The sequence below is a fragment of the Dreissena polymorpha genome, chromosome 15, assembly GCF_020536995.1.
Source record: "Dreissena polymorpha isolate Duluth1 chromosome 15, UMN_Dpol_1.0, whole genome shotgun sequence".
Lineage (NCBI taxonomy): Eukaryota > Metazoa > Mollusca > Bivalvia > Myida > Dreissenidae > Dreissena > Dreissena polymorpha.
This window is the reverse complement of record NC_068369.1, coordinates 27970930-27993423: the sequence shown is the minus strand read 5'-3', so window position 1 is coordinate 27993423 and position 22494 is coordinate 27970930. Positions and strand designations below refer to the sequence as shown.

The 22494-nt window shown below is 35.2% G+C and overlaps 1 protein-coding gene and 1 long non-coding RNA gene across 6 annotated transcripts in view; one reads left to right on the top strand and one right to left on the bottom strand.

Annotated features, from left to right (window-relative positions):
• LOC127860712 (uncharacterized) overlaps positions 1 to 18632 on the top strand; it is a 372542-nt gene extending 353910 nt beyond the window's left edge. For 3 of the 5 annotated variants that reach the window (XM_052398977.1, XM_052398979.1, XM_052398976.1), the window contains exons 2-4: positions 16274 to 16467; positions 16903 to 17758; positions 18170 to 18632. In XM_052398977.1, coding sequence (XP_052254937.1) covers positions 16343 to 16467; positions 16903 to 17758; positions 18170 to 18427 — 1239 coding nt within the window. In that variant the 5' untranslated portion in view covers positions 16274 to 16342 and the 3' untranslated portion in view covers positions 18428 to 18632. Of the gene's footprint in view, positions 1 to 2186; positions 2370 to 16273; positions 16468 to 16902; positions 17759 to 18169 lie in introns of those variants that run through there. The other 2 variants (XM_052398975.1, XM_052398978.1) reach the window with 2 other exon arrangements.
• Positions 676 to 2790, bottom strand: LOC127860727 (uncharacterized). The gene is made up of 4 exons (XR_008039903.1): positions 2772 to 2790; positions 2285 to 2401; positions 1713 to 1829; positions 676 to 786 (listed from the first exon to the last, which is right to left on the bottom strand). It is a non-coding gene; the product is annotated as an uncharacterized LOC127860727 (long non-coding RNA).
• Positions 18633 to 22494: the final 3862 nt, after the last annotated feature.

Below are 22494 nucleotides of genomic sequence, written 5' to 3'. Positions count from 1 at the left end.
GGTAGGTTACTCCCTTGTATTGACACGATTTCTCTGTAATATGTGATGACACTTCATAGTTAAAACTTGTTTTAAAACATGCCGTTATTTTTTAAGCTTGACCGACTCGTCAGCTACCTCTTTGTGAACATCTTCAACAGGACATCGATCAGCATGAAACTATCCAACATTTACCGACCATGTGAGCACTTGTTTCCATGAAGTAAAATGTATAGAAATGTACATCAACTGCTCTTCAAACAAACGAAGGTTGTGTCCATAGTGTGTGTAGCTTGAATATATTTTACATAAAACGAACATAATGGCTGTTTCCAAATGTTACTGTTTTTAAATTAATCATGTAATCTTAACAACTACGTTCGCAAAAACACTCTTTTGAGCAATATCGCAAGTTTGTTGCATACATTAACCTACGGACGGACTGATATTATAGATAATCTTATATGTGTTTGTCTTTTATGTGTTATGTATGTTGTTTTATATTGGGCTGTTTAGTGCTGTTTTGTGCTGTTTTGGCAATTGGTCACTTGCCTTGCCTTAAATAAAGGACCAACTAATTGTGTATAATGAGAATTCAATACTGCTCAAGCAGCTGGAGTTTCACTTCTTTATATTGAAATACTAATACAAATAGACCAAAGGATAATGCACATATATTAGGTTTCTTACTCGGGCAATCTCTTTTTGTGCATTCAACGGCTCCATCCCAACATTTGCAGTCGTTACAGTCATCCTTGAATGTCTGTCCACTCTGGTAGGTTACTCCCTTGTATTGACATGGTTTCTCTGAAATATGTGTTCACAGTATACGGTATATGACTAGTTTTTAAATTAACAGTTTTGATGGTAGCGTGATTGACTTATCTTTACCCTGTTACGAACAATATTTTCAGCACTTCGTTCAAAATGAAACCATAAAAAAACAATATAAACACTTTCTTTCGTACATTTGTATAATTTTGCAAATGCGTTTTTTTATAATCGAATATAGTGTTCATGGTCTGTGTAGCTCAACTTCGATTTGCAGGTGACAACCGCACAATATATTGTGCATAAGTTGAAATGTTTAGGCCTATGTACACTCGAATTAATGCTAATTACTAATCCAAAGGTTTTAGGTGTACACAAGTGCCGAGAGAGCGACATAATAGTAAGATAATACTCAGCGTGTTTGGAATAGGATGACACCTTAAACAAAGGAGAACATAGGAGAACGAAGTTTTACACATTGTCCTTACTTGGGCAATCTCGTTTTGAACAGTCCACTGCTCCATCCCAACATTTACAGTCGTTACAGTCATCCTTAAATGTTGTTCCACTTTGGTAGGTGACTCCCTTGTATTGACATGGTTTCTCTGGAATATACAATCATAAAATCAAATCATTTACTAGTTTTCAATAGGAAACTTGTATAACCGTGAGTGACTTATTGGATACTCCTTTGCAAACGATCTTTCCATCACATCCATTAAACTGAGACCACCACAATTTAAAGGCCATATAAGCTCAGCTTTTGAGATAAAATCAAATGTATGTGTCTTATTGTTAAATCGTAACAACATTGAAACGGAATAAACAGTTTACAGGACAATGGCAAGTGTGTGGTTCACAACTCAGCCGAAGGACAAAAATACATTATAAACAATACCCAGTGTGTTTGGAACAAGACAAAACATTGACCTTGAGAGAAATGTATGTCATAGGTTTCTTACTCGGGCAATCTCGCTTTGTACATTCAACAGCTCCATCCCAACATTTGCAGTCGTTACAGTCATCCTTGAATGTTTGTCCACTCTGGTAGGTTACTCCCTTGTATTGACAAGGTTTCTCTGAAATATGTGAATATGATTAGTTTAACTAAACGGTTGTTAATGATAGCGTGATTGACGTTTATTTACCCTGTTACGAACAATCTTTGCAGCACTTCGATCAAAATGAAACCCTTAAGGACCGTATGAACGCTTTCTTTCCGTAAATTATAAAATGCCTTTTTATAATCGAATATAGTGTTCATATTTTTTGTAACTAAACTTTGATTAACATTTGACAATCACTCAACGAATTAAGCATTTATTGCCAAGTTTATGCCTCTCTACAATCGAATTAATAATAATTGCTGACACAAAAACATTTTTGGACCTTGAGGGTTCGTGCTATGTTTTAGGTGTACACAAGTGCCGAGGGAGCGACAAAATAGTACAATTATACCGAGCCTGTTTGGAAATGGATGACACCTTGAACAAAGGAGAACATAGGAGAACGAAGATCTACTCATTTGCCTTACTTGGGCAATCTCGTTTTGAACATTCCACTGCTCCATCCCAACATTTACAGTCGTTACAGTCATCCTTAAATGTTTTTCCACTTTGGTAGGTGACTCCCTTGTATTGACATGGTTTCTCTGAAATATACAATCATAAAATCAAATCATTTACTAGTTTTCAAATGGAAACTATAATGACCGTGATTGACTTATTGGATACTCCTTAGTGAACGATCTTTCCATCACATCGATAAGACTGAGACCACCACAATTTGGTAACCCTAACCCTAGGCCACATAAGCATAGCTTTAGAGATAAAATCAAATGTATGTGTCTTACTGTTTAATCGTAACAACATTGAAACGGAAGAAACAGTTTACAGGGCAATGTCAAGTATGTGGTTCACAACTCAGCCGAAGGACAGAAATACATTATTAACAATACCCAGTGTAAACGGAACAAGACAAAACATTGACCTTGAGAGAAATGTATGTCATAGGTTTCTTACTCGGGCAATCTCGCTTTGTACATTCAACAGCTCCATCCCAACATTTGCAGTCGTTACAGTCATCCTTGAATGTTTTTCCACTCTCATAGGTATTTCCCTTGTATTGACACGGTTTCTCTGAATATATTTTTACAAAATATACAGTTTCTTCGGGAGTTTCTGACTAGATTGAAACAATGAAGATTTTTTTTGATGATTACATTTAATCTCAATAAAAAACAACAAAAGGAAAACGTTTACTGATACTTATTCCTATTCCACGGTTTAAACGGTAACCAAGTTACAAGTTTGTTCCCATGAACGTAAATGTTAAAACGTGAATTATATATATAATATTACAAATTGATTGTATAATATTATATTTTGCATTGAACTTTATCACTATACTCACTTAGGCACACCTTTTCTGTGCAAGATACTCTGCCATCATTGCATACGCAGTCATTGCAGTCATCTTTGAATTTGTGTCCATCCTTGTAGATCGTGCCTTTGTATTCACACTTTTGTTCTGAAATAGAATGCGTAATATTTAGTTTGTATAATGCACACGCACTCACTCAAGTCAACTTATTATGCTTATTAAAGAGCGTTGGTTATTGTTTTCTAGTGAAGAGTTGCATAATATGTTATGCTGACTTTATTAGTCCTTGTGAGAAGTGTTCTCGTATTTGTATACACAAGACCATGTTGTTTCCGTGAACAAACTAGTAATTAAAGTAATTTGTTGTATTATACAAATATGAATACGTAATCATTTGATGTGAAATATAAAATATATATTAAAACTTGTTGTATGCAATGTTTTGTTTCTAATGGATCCTTGACATATTGTGGCATTAACTTTGGAAAACCCTTTCTGTACACTGTATTCTAAACATGACTAAACTATATGTTACAATTATCAGTAAACATTTCATCGTCTTTGTATAATATACATTTGTAGATTAACGACTATCATGTCTTGTCTTATATGCTTTGGCATAAACGAACGGCATTTGCCTGCTCAGTAATCCTAACAGTCGAAATCGGAGCTTATTATACGGTTGAATATACACCAGACTTACAAAATCAACATATCATAAGAATTATTCATACTATTTTATAAAATTGTTTCTGTATACTTGAAACACAATCAATGAAACTTATATCATCATGTAGTCATTTAAGATTTCATCATGTATTTTGTTGAAAAATATTTTATAATTGTACAAATGGCTAGAATGTTAAAAAAACGATATGAAAAGGAAAATACAGTCAGTGTTACTGTTTCGCATTAGTAATTCCAGAACGAAATGAAGTAGTTGTTAGTCAGCGATTCTAATAGGGCGATAGATTGTCAAACTCCAATGGGAAATTTGGACAAACCTGGACATATCTCGTTTGAGCATTTCATGTAACCGTACACACATACGCACGTGTGGCAATCGTCTTTGCATGTATCCCCTTCGTTGTACACTTTACCTTTGAACTCACAAGTGTTTCCTTAAACAGTACATAACTTTTTAATACACACCCAAGGTATGGGCAGAAAATCAAATTTACAAAATTAGGCATAAACACATTTATGATTTGTATTTAACTTCCCTAAAAAGTAACATTAACGATCATCATTTGTATGTGAATCGTAGAAGCGTATTGTTTATTAAGTAGAATAAAGAAATTTAAATGGCCTTAAAAAATATCCTTAATAAACGACTATCTGACATAAAAACAGTTTTAATAATAAATGATCTGCCACTGGTAAGAAAGAAAACATCTAAGAACATCAATCTGGAAAGGCGATTTAACGACACTATCTTTAAGCGAAGGAATGTATAACGCGAATATTGCGCGAAACTTTAAATTATCTACTCTTAATTCGATAAATGCTCGCAGAAATTTCATTTAGTGTCAAATTCTGTTTGAGTATGACATTTGAATTACCTGCAATAATTTTGATGAATTATGAAAATACAAATTGCGGTAACGACCCAATATTAACGTCTTGAGTAAAAACTCCTGATGCATATTGACATTTATATATGATTAGTAGTTTGTCCCCCAAAATTAAAAAAATACCAAATTCATTATAAGAAGTAAGTCTTAAGACAGCTTGAATTTAATGATTTATTCAAAATTTATCCATACCAGCATGTATTCCTGTGAACGATAACAACGCGCACCAGCCAATCAACAACAGGCAACTCTGAAGGGGGACCATTGTCAAATCTACGCAAAGCAAATAGTCACATGTATATGTATCTGAATTTATTTTTCTTCCTTTTAGCATGTATACTCATACTTGTATCCCATTTTATGAATGTCCGTATAAGAATTCAATTGTACACAGAACATAAACAATTTGGAATGTCGAATGCAATACAGGTAAGGAAGAACAAATTGTATGTATGAAAACGGAATTAAATATTAATTCATATTTATTTTTGTTTTAACAATTAATTGTACTAAGTTGTACCTTTGCTTTATATTTCGAAGGCTATAACAATGTTGTTTTGAAGGCCATCGACACTAATGCGCCTATAAACATTATCCGTTATCATTCATAACAAATGTTTGCTTTAAATACTTAAAACAATATTTAAACATCAGTTTTATACTAAAGCTGTAATGTTTATGATATTATTTTAAATATGAAGAATTTTGACATCTAATTTAAGAAGATAAATACATTTTATATTGAACTAATTTATCTAAAACACCAATAAAGTAATTGCACGTATAATTAGAGTAGATAAATATATTATATCTTAAGTTAAATATCTTAAAAAATATAATGAAAATTCATACTAACCCTCAGGTTCAGAACCGAAGTTTACTGTATTTAATGTTGTTCATATGACAGCTTTTTATACTATTTTGCCATAAGAGCAAACCAAGTTAATCCAGATATTTTTTTACAACACTTGTGTCTTTTAACCGAAAACATATCAATATGATGCCAACGTGATCAGGGATTATATTCATCCGATTATCTGATGGACATAATATATCCTACTTAATTGATATAATGTTCCGCTCTGTCAAGTAAACATGTATGGATTAGGTCGTTCGCACGAATTAAATACTCGGTCATGTGACTTTATAATTCGTTTGTACGAGCATATTATTTCGTTTCAACGAAAACATGCGCACGTAACTTCTGCGACACCTAAGTGCTAGCGCCCGAGTTTTAGCACTAGATCAACTCGATCTTGTACCTGCTCAAAACTAGATTATAATGATTTTTAAGCGCAAACTCATGTGGTCATCAAATCAAACATAGGGAAATCTGGGCCATCGCTTTATAGGCTCCTACTGACAAGGACGACATTACGTTACCCTATGGACCATTTAAAAAAAAAGAACCAAGGTTTGTTAAGTTTCGTTTCTTATCACTTAATGTATAATTTAAAAGCGTACATAAGTGTTTGTTTATTAATATACATGTATTGACTAAAAACTAGTATTGCTGTTATCTCAGAACAAACAACGACATTTTGCGTTCAGCGGTGTATCAAAGCATATGATCAACTATATCGTATATTTAAAAAGTGTCCGTGTTCTCAAATTCAAAATGTAAAAACAATGCAATGACAGTTTCATGTAGTGTATTGCCGTTCAGGGTTCCATTAAGCAAACGACGTTCCAATATCAGACGGCGGAAAGAGAGTTATGACTTGTTTTGCCTTTAAGTGTCGTCATGTATGGTTGTTTTGTAATAATGTGTTTTATTGTACTATATACATATATATTTATTGATTTCATGAGTATTTGTTTCCATGAGTTTGATGATATATCTAGCAAAAACGGTGACATTAACCCATTAATGCCTACCGTCCTGAAAAAAAGGCCTTTGCAAACAGCGTAAACCCAGATGTGACGCCGCATGATGCGGCGTCTCTTCAGCATCTGTGCTGTTTGCTTACAGGAATTTATGTAAGAAATATTCTAAATATACAAATAAATATACTAGACATTCCTAATTTTGGAAATAAATTGATCCAATTTAAAAGGATGGGAGAGTCCACTCGGCATAAGTGGGTTAAATGAGCGATAATATCGTTGTTAGTTCGATTACATGAACTGCAAGTTTTTATTACACTTCATAGGAACACACATGCCGTCTTTATATATAATAACTTCAGAAAATAGATACAAACCTACTTCTTTACGAAAGTTCCCAAGGCAGTGACCTCCTTAAACGGATTAAACATGACTTCAGCACACAAATGGACTTCTCAATATGGCACCAACGCTATCAGGGATTATTTTCAGCCGATTATCTTTAGAGCATTATATATCCTAATCAATTGGTGTATATTTCCACTCTGCCAAGTAAACATGTATGGATTGGCTGTGTTAGAGTATAAATTACAACATAACATTGATAACTAACAAGAAGAATGTGTGTACAGATTATGCAAAAATGCCCCGTAACCTTTCCCAGGAAATTCGGTAATATCCAGACAGGATTTAAATGTCATGAGGTTTTACTTACGCAAGCTAGTATATAAATATGTGTGTGTCACTTATCGAATGATGAACATGCTAAAAAAATTAATGCAGCAATGAATTTTAATTTTTCATTTCAAAGGATTTGTTTTCCATTTAAAATTGTATGCATACGTAACAAATGGTCATAACAAATGGTTTGCCGCTGCACATTTATCGCAGATGAAATGTTGAATTAGTAGAAAAACACGTGTTTGCGCTTTAATTAACGAATTGTGATTTATAGTTTGTCTGAAAAAAAATCTAACCACGTGTCAAATGTTTATGATTTTCCATTGCATTGTAAGATTGTCAATAATATCGTGCATTATATCACATCATATTACCGCCTGATTACTTTTTATATAAATCAATTTACTTTCGTGAAGTTGCATCAAGCACGATATTTGTTTTTGAGTTACGACACAATGGCAATTTTGTTTTAAATGAAAAACGTTGATGACCTTGTTTTATATCCTTTCACTGTAAGCGTTTACAAGACACAATTCGTTTAGTGATGTTTTTATTATGTATATGCACACCCTCTTTTGCGTCTTTAAATGGGTTACGCAATTTGTTCTATCCATGCACCTTGTTCATTATTGAACGTTTACCTTTACATAGGCTTTACATTAACATATTCACGTTATATAAGTACTAAAGCAACTACAAATGTAAATTCTATCTTATTTTACTCTCCTTTAACAATTTGAATGCAGGTAAATACTCAAATATAACAGCATCCCACTTGTTTTTTTTTCAAGTCAGGTCATTTTTATTGTGTAAACAATGGCCTCCAACCCAAAATAAATAGTGATACATTATTTTTCACTATTAGATCAAAGCGGCCCTGATACTATTGAATACCGTTCTATGCACTATAAAGCATGTAATATGGCATTTAATTATCTCCTTCTACAAATGGATTCTCAAAGAGAAACATGAAAAAGCAAACTTAAATTCACGAGCGTGTATTATGTTTTCAAACGTTTAACAATATAAGCAGATATTAAATATACAAATATTGAGTCATGTTAGGTATTTATCTTTGTACGTTCGTATTAAGCAATTGATGTTTTCGACTTAGTTCATAAATTATCCGCGAGCCACTTAAAACTTAAAAAATACACATACTTATTAAAAATAAAAATATTTCTTACAATATGTTGCGATTTTAAATCGTTACAGAAATGATTGTCTTTTTTATGTAGATAAACGCAAACAAACAACGATTTGCTGAGATATTTAACAACGTATGAACACATTAAAATATTCTATTTTTGCGAACCATTAACGGCAATTGCAAGTAATTCAAGCAAAAGACACCAACTGACAAACAGCACGTATAGCATCTTTACAACAAGAACGAACAGGCTAAACATGTTTTAATTTTTTTGAAAATATGTAATGCAGAAAACGTGCTGATGAAAGGACAAATTAAAGGCAAAGTCCGCTATGTGTGAACTACCTTACGTTCATGGAATTTTCAGGTCACATGATGTGTTTTAAGTCGTTGATTTCGAGTCGATGCCAATTGTGTTTCTATGGCTTTCATGTGTTCGGGACATTTGTATGCGAATGGTGGAAGACTGGTTCCTGGCAATTCCATGAGTGACAGCTGATTTACAGGGTATTTCTTTCTTTAGGCATTCGGTTTAATAGTAAGTAAAATAGAATAATTCGAGGTATCTAATAATATACTTTATCTTTAGAGGAAGGCATTGTTCCCATCTACATTAAACAGATTATCCAACTCATGTATATTTAAAATGCAAATAAGCAACGTTCTACTTTATTTTAAATATAATGGCCACTCACATAATAAACATAGTTTGTATATACATAAATAATAAAAAAATGTTGCACTGTACCAAAGCACTGATTGACTTACAGCAATTGTAATGTGCATCATTACCATTATTATTATTATTATTATTATTATTATTATTATTATTATTATTAGAAGTATTATTATTATTATTATTATTATTATTATTATTATTATTATTATTATTATTATTATTATTATAATTATTATTATTTTTTTTATAATTTGTATTAGCATAACACAAATCAGATACAAGAATGATAAGCTATTTCACTTTGTAAACCAGGATCGTGTTGTTGTTGTTGAACTGTCCCACAATAATGGAGTCAGTGTAGCTGTCGTAGCAGACTGACCATGGTTCCTCGAGCCCATCCCTCTGTGTAGCCAGAGTAACCAGCTTCTTACTACCCTGGCTGTGAACCTGTAGGACAGTTTTGGAAGCCTCTCCACATTCCAGCACCTGGCCTGCAGGTGTCATATGTACACCCTTTAGCCAGTTCAGTGCAGGGTCCATGAAGATGGAAAGGACTGTTCCATCCCTTCCCAGGGTGAGGAGCTTGTTCTGTTTGGAGTTTGTGATATACAACTTGTCACCTGCCGGGCTCATTGCACAACTCCATCCTGCTAAACAGAAAACAATATTACAATCTTTTGCCATAATTATGAGTGAAATTAGACAAGCATACTGCATACATGAATGTGTAAACAATTATGAATTAAGTTTTGGTTGTAACTTTTACTTAAAGACAATAATGTAGAAAAAGAAACAGTACTGAAACTTTCCTGTCTAGTTCTTTTTCACCTACTACACAAGCAACCTCTTAAAATTATTATCACATAAATTCAGTGTTGAATTTTTTTCTTGTTTGATTGTTGTTTGCATCAATGCAAGACAAATTTAGGTATATAATCATAAGTATAAATACCATATTACACGATGTTTATTTGATAACAACGAAACATAAAGAACGGATCAAAACCTATTCTTTTCACAGCCATGCACTTTCGTTTCATAGACCTGTCATGGAGTGAATATATATTAATGACTATTTGTATGAGTAATACTGCATAAATTGAAGGGCATTGCTGCTGTATTGATATGTTCATGATCATAGAGATAAATCCAATATGATTCTTACCTGTCCATTTATTTAAGTTATCCACGTGAAGTTTGCTGACTATTTTACCATCAAGGGAGTACATGTACAGCACAGTAACAGAGGTTAAAAACAGGTCTTCCTGGTGGCAGGCAATACCGTAACAGTAATGTTGAAGCTTGAGCTTTCTGTCGTTCACCACTTGGTTGTTGATGACTTTGATAAACTGGACTTCTGAACCGCCAGTAACACCAACCTCACTGGATGCGATCTTACACATGCCCAAAGGCACATCAGATACACTACAGTAACTCACCAGCTTGTACGGCTTGTTTAAAAGCTTGCCTTTTTTATTATCGCTGTCTACAACAAGGACTATTCCACTAGGGAGAACACATATGTCTGTGATACTGCAAGTTGAATCACCCTGTATGCCTACATCATACACATACTACCCATAAATCCTTATGATTTGGTCTGCATTTCCCACCACAGTCAATGACTTGGCATTGTGTTCAATTTTTCCAAGACCTGAGCACTTGGAAAGGTACTGCATAATTTCACTATTAGGCTCGAAATTTATAGAAGATTTTAGTTGAGCAAAGTTATCCTTGCGATAGTTTTCAAACTGCTGTATTTTATCCAGACATTTAATGCTGGCTATGAAAGATAGTTCTTGCTTGCTTTTATCGCTTATGTCCTGAATAGCATCGCCAAGTTGTTTTAATTAATCTCGAAGAGTGGCACATTTGTCGACATCACATTTTAGAGAAGCTTGCAGTTGGGTCAGTGAATCTTTCATTTCATGCAGTGTCTTTTTTTCAAGCATGTCTAAAGCAGCAAGTATTTTTTGCCGGGTTTCCTGTATCTTGTGTAAGTGCTCATTATATGAACTTTGCACAGACTGAATGCTAGCCTCCTGACTGTCTTGAAGCTTCTTCAGTTCTGCAAGAGTAGTTCAAATACTAACTGATACTTTTTAAGGTCTGTAGAGTAATGTTTAACCAAATCAGATAAAAGCGTCACCGTTTTGCATTGCCTGTAAGGAAACAGATTAAGTTCCAAGGAAAACAAATAATTGATAAATGATGCATAAGTAATAATGTTTACATCTTAATGTATGCAAATCTGGTAAATGTGTAGGTAAAAAAAAGCATATCTATAATTAATTAATTATGTATTTGATAAAAAAAAATATTTATCTTTTTTTTACAATATATTAACCCTTTACCAGTTAGATACGTATTTTTATGCATTTGTGGACCTTTAGAAAGTTAAATTTAATTAACGACCTTTCTTACTAGATTCAAGTTGTAAAGGCTTCATTTCTAACCCTAATATACTGATGAGCAGCAAACAGCATAAAACCTGACCAGACTACGAGTTACTCACAGGCTGTTCTGGTTTTATGCTGTTTGCATATAGCCATTTTCACTTTGCTTCTGAGTGGAAAAAGATAAACTTATCCAAACATCATGGATTTTGTTATGAGTATTCGAGACGCTTTAAGGCTTTAAGTGGAGATTTGAAGCTGATTGTAGACACGAAATTTGAAACGAATTTAAATTTAAAGCTTCAGTTTCCAGCTACATGTGTATTTTGGTTTTACTGAAAGTTATTCAATATTGGTGTAGTCTTATGCTGTGGGGAGGGGAAAACCGGATTGCCCAGAGGAAACCCACTAATCCGGTATGGTGACCACCTACTAAACTCACATTCCCTGTGAATGGGTATTAACCCTCCGGTTGCAGAAGTGAGAAGTGCATGAATCAACCACTTCGCTCACATGACAGCCGTATACATAATGAATCAACATTCATTGACAAGCAAAACTCATAAAAACTTTCAAACAGGTCTTGCTTGTTTTCCACGCGCGGTCCATTCCAGTGCAGTGCGGGACCGGCGTTTATTTCCGGGAGGCAGCGCACTTTGATGCGCGAAGTCCAGTTTAAGTGTTTCCAAAGGGAAATCAGCACCACCATGCTCGTCCGGGAGCAATATATTTGTCGCCGGAATCGCCTGACTTCGGTGTGCACCTAAATGTGTAAAATACACACATCGCTTGATTAACCATTGAGATTAACTACCAACGCCTGGCGCCGATATCTAGAAAGAATCCTACGCAAGGTGTTTAGTCGGTTATTGCATTGATACATAAGACTGGTGTTAAGTCGCCTGTGTTGAACAAAATATCATTAATGTGTTTTATTTCACATATTATTTCCATTTAAAGATAGAAGTCTTTAAAACATAAAATAGTTTGCATTCTTTATTGTTATTTCAAAAAGAGCTCAACCTTGTCAAATTGAAGCACGCTGATTGCTCTTCGAGAATTCTGGGCTTGGACCAATGCCTTTGAACGTTCTAAATCTGAAACTAAAACTAAATACTCATCTCAATCTATTAAATGCCATGCTATGAAAATGTATCTAACATTTTCAATTGTTACCTTACATTACATGTTTTAATATTAAATCGACGAGTATCGTAAGAAATATTCATAATCATGGAGCGAGTTATTCTTGATGAAAGCAAAATGGACTTACATGAAAGAAGAAAGTACACAAAAGACGGGACTGCTTCAGGGACCAAACAAGTTAGGGATGGAAGTGCAACAGGTATGGAATTGCATCAGGGACGGGCTTGCAGATGGGGTGGATGCGCATGAGACATGTTCGTCCAGGGCGCAGAAGTGCATGAGGGACGGACGGGGAGAGTACTAGCGGAAAGGTAGTAAATGAGGGGCACAAATGCAGGTGGGACAGAATTACACGATGACTGATATGCAGATAAAGCGGAAGTGGACTTGGGGCGGATATGCACATTTACCTCTTCGTTAAAAAAACAGATTAGCAAGGCTAGAAGAAGCCAATGCAATAAAAACGTTTGTATTATCTAATCGGCGATTTACGTTTTCTTACAGAATTGAACACATTTCCGTAGCACTTTCTTCAGTAAGTTACACAACGTCCTGGAGCAAATCGTTTAATGTTGACACTTCTTTTAGAAACAACAAATAATTAACTAACTAAAACAAGAAATATATTTTAAAAAGATATTTGGAGTTAATGCTGACTTATTAATAAAGTTTGAAATTTACGTTTCTAAAAAATTAAATTGAAAACACAAGTTTAACTATTTTTTTTCTCTCACTTATAAGTGGCATATTAACCGCATGAAATGTGTGTTATTATAGTCAAACCACACATTAGTGTTAGTAGATAAAAATTATCATCATATCATATTGTCCTCACAGGGCTTATTATGAGTTTATTTCTTCACCATCGAAATATATCGTATGTTAATATTGAATTAACACGCAGTTTTCTTTCGACATATTTAAATCTCACTTTCATAGCCGCGTCATGCGGAAATGGGTTTTATAGCGTTTCGGCCAGTGTAGATGAAGCCCAACATGTGAATTTGCGCATCTGTACAGAGGCGCTGCTGTCCGCTATAAAATCACGCAAGGTGTTATCGTCTCATTATGTATCTCCTGACCAGACTGAAAATTGCGCAGGTTGGGTGGGCTACAGATATGATGTGCACATATGATAAAAGATCCATTTTCGCATGACGCGGGTCTTTAAAAATCTCATTGTGAATTGTAAATGGCAAATTGTAGCACAATGCTTTACGATACAAAATTGAATTGAATATAGCAAATATAGCAAACTGGCAAATAAGGGTAGCCTATCCAGGCTATCCAGAAAACGATTTCCAGACGTGCTGACCAAGTACAGGAAACATTTGTGGTTAGAAAATTAAACGATTTTCCTCTTATCACGATACTATACTATTTCGGTAGTGTTTGTTTTCTCATATTGAAAGCAAAACTGTGTTTATCGATAGTCAATTATGTCTTCCTCTGACGATTGCGTGGCGCTCGATTGGTCATTGACGGCTCGGGTACTACTGACATGTACCCCGGGTATTCTTAAGTATACTTACATGTACCCCGGTTGCGGTAAATATACTTAATCGTACCAGGTCGATATAGACTGTATCCGAGTTGTATTACCGCCCAAAATCCGATGTCGTAAAACGCGCTACCAAGTACCGTAAAACGATATTGTTTATCTTAAACAAACCTCTCTTTAAAAAAAATGCATCAACATGCTTTTTGAGTATGAGTTTCGATAATATATAGGCCATTTTATAGAAAATTGACATAAATGTAAAAATAAATGGTTTAAAAAAACAGCCGACAACGACCGATTTAGCATTACATTTCATGGGTACGTTTTAGTATATTCATCGTACCCGGGGTATATATCACGACTGGAATATACCAGTCGTGATATTTAAATCAATATAAGCTAATAATTGTAAACAAATACGGTATTTTACAACTTTTCTATTCTTCGCCGTCGTGGTCTACGGTACCTTTAAATAATTGAATCAACCTTTATATGTTTGTAAATATGAGTTCAACGAGAAACGCCAACTGAAACCTTTTGAGTATTTTGGACACAATCAATACTCTTAAATAAATCTGTTCGTCATTTTTTCACCTTCGGAAAACAATAACGTTTAAAATGGTAAGATTGTTTCAAATTATTATTATACAAAGTTCAACTTCTTTTGAGACCTCAGTCAATTAACCACTCCGTGATCAGTGCGTGCCCAGCGATCCATGCGGCTGCATTTGAAAGGAAATGAAACGAGCGCACGTGGTAAGAGTGGACCGATCAACGCAAAAACAATGGATACAAATAAACTTGTCAGATTAATTCACAGACTAAATTGAAATACATTCAAGAATGTAGATAGTCTCTTTTGAGGTCAGACGGTACAACACAAAGAGATAGTTGGCAAAGTTGACACGCCTCTGGTTTACATGGAAAACGTAAATAAAATTGTGCACATTTCAGACATACTTTGACAGCAAACAAGAAGGGAAAATGGAATGTATAATTCTTAGTAGCAATCTTAAAATTGTATTAATATAAACACCGTGTCAATATTATTTTTGCTGTTAAACTTAAAGGAACCTTATTGTATAGCGTAAATTCAACAAATGGTAACGGACTTCTGAGCTCATGAAAGTTTTGAACATGTATAAAGAAGTTTAAGATAGATACTAAACTCACATAAATGTTTAATGAGTTAATACAAAATACGGGGCGTTCAAACTATATATAGTATAAACTACACTTATTGAACAAGGAAATAAAGTGAAACAGCAAATGGCAGCCCCAACGCTTGGTAAGCGATCGAAGACGGATCTCGATGCTCTCGACTCGGATGTTCCAATTGAAGTCAACGGAACCAATGATATGATATGCGCGAAATGTTATATACGAGGTGACGAGAACGGGGCGGTTGGCATCTGTAAGGAATGCAAATACTACCTTTGTGGGGAATGCGTCACCGAGCATAGGAAGATAGAAGAATTCTCAAAGCACGAGATCGCATTCTTCTACTGCGCAACGAAACTAAAGGTCACATACTATACATATGTTCAGAACAAAAGTTTAAGTTTACTACATTAATACATTTTATTGGCAATAATATATTAAGTTTCTTGTTTACCTAAAACAATATAATATAACAAATGTTTTGTCATGTCAATATTTATGTTATACTTATTTTTTTTAATTTCTGCAAGGAGACAAACACTTTCAAAACAACATATATTTGTTTATAGATAACAGAAGATATTGTTTGTTCTAAATGTTAATGTCTGAAACCTACGTGTGTGCTTTGCCATGTTTCTTCTAGTTGTTGTTTTATGAACAGTTGCCCTCTCTACCGAAGAAGTATAAGTATAAGCGTTGCTGACGATCGTTGTCTTATCCAGATTAAAGCATGCATTAAATATGTAATGACATGTTATATCATGAAAGTAAGTATAAATATAAATATGATCCTTGCTAGGAAAACGGATTTTAATGCAGTCCACACAGGCTTATCAGGGACGACACTTTCCGCCAAAACTGTATTGTTCGTCGGAAGAGACTTCATTTATACGAAAATTACAAAGCCGCAAAGTGCCGTCCCCAATAATCCTGTGCGGACTGCACAGGTTCATATGGGACGACACTTTACACACACATGCATTAAACCCCGTTTTCCCAGAGCAAATTCATGTGTTTAAACTACAGGTCAACAAGCTTGTTCGAGCCAACTCCTTCTGTCTCGACTGCGGCCAGTACCTTTGTGAGAAATGCAAGATGGACCACAGGGGATTTCGTATATATCGGCGCCACACTTTCATCGGAGGAAAAAGCATACCCGGGATGGTTTTCAACCATGACGAGGTGTGTGGAAGAGAAATATTGCAATCGCGAAGTACAAGGTATACTGTCCTATATGTATATGCGATGTTAACTTTACTTATTGTTTTGGTGTGTTTACTATGCTGTTTTGTTAAGGTCGCGTGTTATATTTACAACAATGATTTGTGATTACGTACTGGTTTATTAACATTGTTTCACCGGTGTTCCCTAGTACACTATCTGAAAGTTATAATGGTCAATATATTTTGATTGTCTAACAATATATCAGTACGCGACTGAACCGGCAAGTTATTGTGTAAATTCATTTTTATACAGGGTATTCTAGTTGTTTATGGTAGCTATAATAAATAAGTATAAATGTTATAATCATTCATCTCTTTGTGTACATTGAGGAAACAAGATTGTTATATGTAAGAGGTAGAGTTCAAACAAAGTTACTCCATATATAATTTATCAAGAGAAAGTATTCCTACAAATAAGTAAACTTTTTTTAGCCGTGCACGTTCCCGCCAGTCGTCACGTGCTACGACACGTGCTCGATCATTCAGTGGTAGAAGATCACCGAAACGACTCATTGCAAAACCCACTAACAAACCAAAGAAGCCTATAACGATAGACGAGATCTACGAAGTCCCAAGAACACTCATACATTCCACGGTCGGTCGACAGCCTTTGAAGGACTCACAGCCGAAGAAAGCGGCTGACAAAAAGAAAGACGATGCGACGGCGTCTAAGAAATCGAAACACGTGAGATATGAAGAAGATCAGGTTGTTGGAGTGGCAAGTTTAGTCGGGAAATACGTTACTGCTTCGCCTGACGACGCATTACCATGTCACATCATCTCATCAACATTTCTCAAGAACGGAAAGCTCGTCGCTGCTGACTTATCTAATAAGAACATAAAACTCTACGACGAGAATTACGAATTGGAGAGCATAATTGATATTGAAAACTTTCCTATAGCGATGTGCGCATCGTCTGATAACCCATCTGAAATGTTCGCGTCATCTGGGAACATGATTTATACGTTTACAACTGCAAAACTGTTTAAAATGATCCAAGCGTTCCCAACAGACATTCGAAGGATCGAAGGACTAACGACGTGGCAGAAGGGGGTAGCGGCTTTGTTTAAAAACAAGAAGGCACCAAGCGATAAGAAGGGCCACTTAGAGGTCCATCTGTTCAACTTAGAGGGACGAGTCCTTTATCAGATCGTAGTTAGCAGCCCGTTCAGTGTCCGGCTCGTGACCCCTGTATGGTACATAGCGTCCAGCAATGACGGTTCGGAAATCGTTTTGTCAGACACCCAAAACAACCGCATCATCTCCGTTGATATCATCAACTGGCAGGTATGTTAATGTGTAGACAATAATGCATGTCACACACTTGGAGACTTTTCTAAGGCAATACGTATTCAAATCAATATAGCTCTCTTATTGTTGCACGCATTTTGTTGAAATTTGGACTCAGAATAATGCAACACATATCTAATAATCCAAGTAAATTTAATTGAAATTGATCAACAATAAAATATCTAACCTAAAAAATTTAAAAAAAAATCATTGAAAAAGTAAAATTCTCAAATCGTACATCGTAAAACAATAAAGTGAAATTTAAAACGCATTAACTTACACGTCTTAATGACCGACCGGCTTGTAACATCGCGCTTATACGAGCCATATTGTTTTCTAATTATTGTTATGTTTTCCTGGTGTGAAAATTTACCTAGATTGATAAATTTGAATCGGATCACGTTTAAGGTGGGGAATGTCGTGAAAGGACGGGACAAAGGTGGGTGCCCAGGAAGTCTGACAATGGATGAAGACGGGGATCTCCTCATAGCGTGGTACGGCGAGGTACATAAAGTATCTTCTAACGGCCATGACTTGGGCACCCCGGTAAACAAGGTGCCAAAAGATGCAGTAATCGCTTTCAATATGACAACGCATCGTTTGGTTGTTTACACCGGACGAAGTGAAAATAAAAACAGTACATTTCAAGTGTACCAGCTTGACTGATTGGTGATTCACTATATGTTAAGCGAACAGTTTGGAACATTCTTAACATTCCATAAGCTCATTAAACTTCATTTGCACGCTTTGGACAAATGATGGCGGAGGTGTTCGTTTTTAGTGGAACTTCATGTGTATAGAAGTTGAATACATTTGCTACACTGGAATGATTCGTCCAAATGAACATATTTAATAAACAATTTATTACGTTTCAATATTTTCTTTGATAAACTATGGTTTTATTATTTTCTACTTATCGATTGTTGCTCTAGATTTTTAGCTCGGCTGTTTTCGGAGAAAACCCGAGGTATTGTCATAGCAAGCTCGTCGTGTCGACCGCCGTCCGCGTCGTGCTAAAACCTAGACATTTTGATCTAAAACCAAAGTGCTTCCACATACAACTTTGAAACTTCAGATGAAGATGCACCTTGATGAATAAAAAATTCTGACAAGCTTTCATTCATTCAAAATTGCACCCGCAGCCGAGCGTGGCACCCGTTGTGCGGTGCTCTTGTTTATAGATTAAACCCTACCACATATTTTTTTCAGCTTATGCTTACATAAAAGTATAGTTCTTTATTGTTGTTTGTGTTAGATATTATCAATCCATGTTTCAAAGATACTATAAAAATGCTGTATCTTAGGTAACTTGTACGAATGTATTAAATTGAATGTTAACTCTCGAAAATGTATCTGTGAAAATTATCGTGGCATTTTTATCTCTCAATTTATTCAAATTGATGCGAGTTTCATCCAGTATGGGTGAATAAGTGTTGACTTGTATCGCCTCTATTCTACTTCGCAATAATCAAGAGGGCTAACCAAAAGACTTGCCAAAGTATAAAATAACCTGTGAGGCATTCGTTTAGCACGCTTCATTAAACCCTTTGAGAAAATCACAACCCTTCGTATAACTTAACAGAGTTATAATATTACTCTTCAAAAACAAATACTTGAAGGAGACGTTATAACAAATTATAAAGTTCATAGCAAACAAACCGCAGTGCTGAAACTGTTTTATGTTATGATTTACCATGAATTAACATTTGAAAGAAATCGTGCTAATAAAAAATAAGCACATTTAGATCAATTGTCTACCAAAATAGCTTAACTTAGATTGTTGTATTTGATGCTTCATACGTATACAAATTTAAATAAATGGGGTCATATTTAATTTTATTAAATGTTTGTATAAGACGGGTTTTCAAACAAAAGAATGTCAAAATAAATCATTTAAATGAAATAGATACCTCTTCAGTCATAAAGATTTATTATAGTTTAAACTCGTTTACTTGTATGTATGTGAAATTATTTTGTCGCGTGTGTTACATTGTTAAAACGACCATTAACACTGTTTGACTTAGTCACGTTACTATAGCCAAACACATATCAAATTACATGCGATACAAAGAAACGTTCACTTCTGTTTGAGAACGCATAAACAGTGTAAAACGATACACTGACTTGATCACTAAAACAAAGAAGTTTCGACCGTAAAATCGTATGCATTGTTTCGTATGAAAACTGAGCAATATACTGAACTGTTTCTCTGCTTTTATGGGAGTGCTTTACATTGGAACACACAATTATGTTTTAAGAGTATTTCGCATGTGTTGCTTTAATTCTGAAAATGCATCTATGAAACCATGGAAACAAATTATAAGCCAGATGAAAAGTTTAACAAAGACGATTCGTTCTATAAGACGAAAACCTCGTTGATGTCACAAGGTAGCGCGCGAGTTCAACGTTTGGAGGTAGAACCGAGTTCAACAGGGGATGAAAAATCGTTTGATGAAAGACATTTCACGGGTACTGAACGCCGATTGTCTCCCGAAGGCTCTGCCGAAAATAGTGATGCCAAAGACCGAACGGCAAAGAGCAATCAGGCAGCGGCAAGCCACATACCAGATCATCTCGAGTCTGGCAATAAAGGGACGGTAAAAGATGACGTGAAGAACGCAGACGAGTCGATTGGTGATACGAAAGGAGCCGCTGCCGCTGTCCAAGAAAAATCGGAACACCGGAATGCCATTCCAGGAGGTAAGTCTGTCAAAGGCACAGTATTTAAAAGCGTTATTAAGCAATGTATTGATCTTTTTATTTGAATTATTATTTCCGGCACCATTACTAACTTACAGTATCGTTCGTTATCAATATTTAATACATCGCTGAGTTTCAGTTTAACAACGAAGCATATTAGTAATTATAAAACAGTTTCGAATGCCCGCGTAATTTACTGCATTATAAGCCACAGGAAAATCTCAACTATTTCCTTGTATAAACTTCGCCTAAATGGGCTTTTTTCAAAGTTTGTTACTATAAATATAATCAACATTGCCTTCCTGTTACTTAAGTAAACAATTGAAATCAAAAAGCATTTATAATTTGAATTTTATTAAAAGAAAAAGAGATATATAGTTACACAAGATTTAATACAATTTAGGAAATTTACACTCCATAAAATAATTTTCTAATGAATCGAAACATATTTCAAAAGACCTTATTGTCCTAATTGTTTTCCGGTTGCAGAGCATTCAACAGTTTCGCATAACCCCAGATTGAAACAAGATGAAACCGATGGAGCACGGACAACGTATCATACCATGGGTACGCATGATTTTATAGATTTGTTTAAATGTGCTTGTATGTTCCCAATAATAGATGTGATTGTGTGGTTATATGAACCATAATACATAAACTACCAAGTTGTTTATTTAGTTCACGATGCACTTAGTATGTTTGAAAACACTTGATAAGAAATACGTATTTGATAACATATTATTATGTCACCAGATGATATGGAGAAAAGTAATTTGAAGATGGAACGGGAACCAAGCAAAAGGTCAATACGTGAGATTTCTCAGACGGACACGTTTACAAATACACCTCAGCCAGAGCGATCGGGTTTGTCGACAATGCGGACGCCACCCGAAGGATTAGACAAACACAGTGAGGATCAATACCCAAATGAACCCGAAAATCTTTATTTTACCGGCCGTTTACCAACTCTTTTACCGAGAGAACCATCTGAAGAGAAAACTGGTGAAATTGCACGTGAAAGTTTTAAAAGTGGGGCTAATGTTCCGATGGAGAAATCTGATCACTTGGTGAAAGAGCCTCATCCAGAAACTTCACCTGTAGCTTCTTATAACAGAATACATGGATTGCGAGATGAAATAACTGCTAAACCTGACAAAGTACCATTCACCCTAACCAAGGAGAAACCATTGACTCCTAACACGCCATTTCAAAGGGAACGTTCTGATTTTACAGCCATACAAGCAGTTGCTGAAGAAAACGAAATAGAGTTGGCAAAAGAGGCTAACAGTAATGTAAACATGAACGTTGGCGATATTCAAGCAGTAACGTCGAAGGTCGTTGGCACAACATACTCAAAAGATTATCAAGCTCATTTCGAAAACATGGCTCATTTTAAGAATATAGATACATATGTTGAAGCAAACGATTTGAAGGATAAACCCGTCGAGAGGATTAAAGAAAAATACGAAAAAAAAACTAAAAATGAGTCAGATACTAAGGAAAACAAGGACAATAAAGCTCAACTTCCGAGGACTCCAAAAAGTTCGGAAAACCACAGAGAAGACAAACATATCAGCTCGGAAAAAAGGACTCTGACAGATATTCCAATTGATAAAAGTACCATTGAAAAGATTGAGCAATTGCCTAAAGTAGAAAGAGTGAGCACAGAAGATGGACAAAAATTTGTAAACTCTTCAGAAAATGACGAGCAAGCATTGAAGGACATCATTGCGTCGGCTAAAAAGGTTTACGATCAAAATGTGAATGCCCCGTCAATGGAAGTTGAAATTACTCAAGACAGTGTCGATTTGAGTGGCACAATAACAGAAATGCCGACGGGAGACACTTCGGGAATGTCCGTTAAAGGAGGCCTTGTAGTTCAGATTGACAGAAAATCTCGATACGGGCCGGACTTTATGGGCTCTGATGTTCTAAAGCAGTCATCGCTGATCTGCTCTAGTTGTCTACAGCCAGACAGCAATGTGCATAGTTCTGGCTTTTGCAAAGTCTGTCAAAAGTACCTGTGTAACACG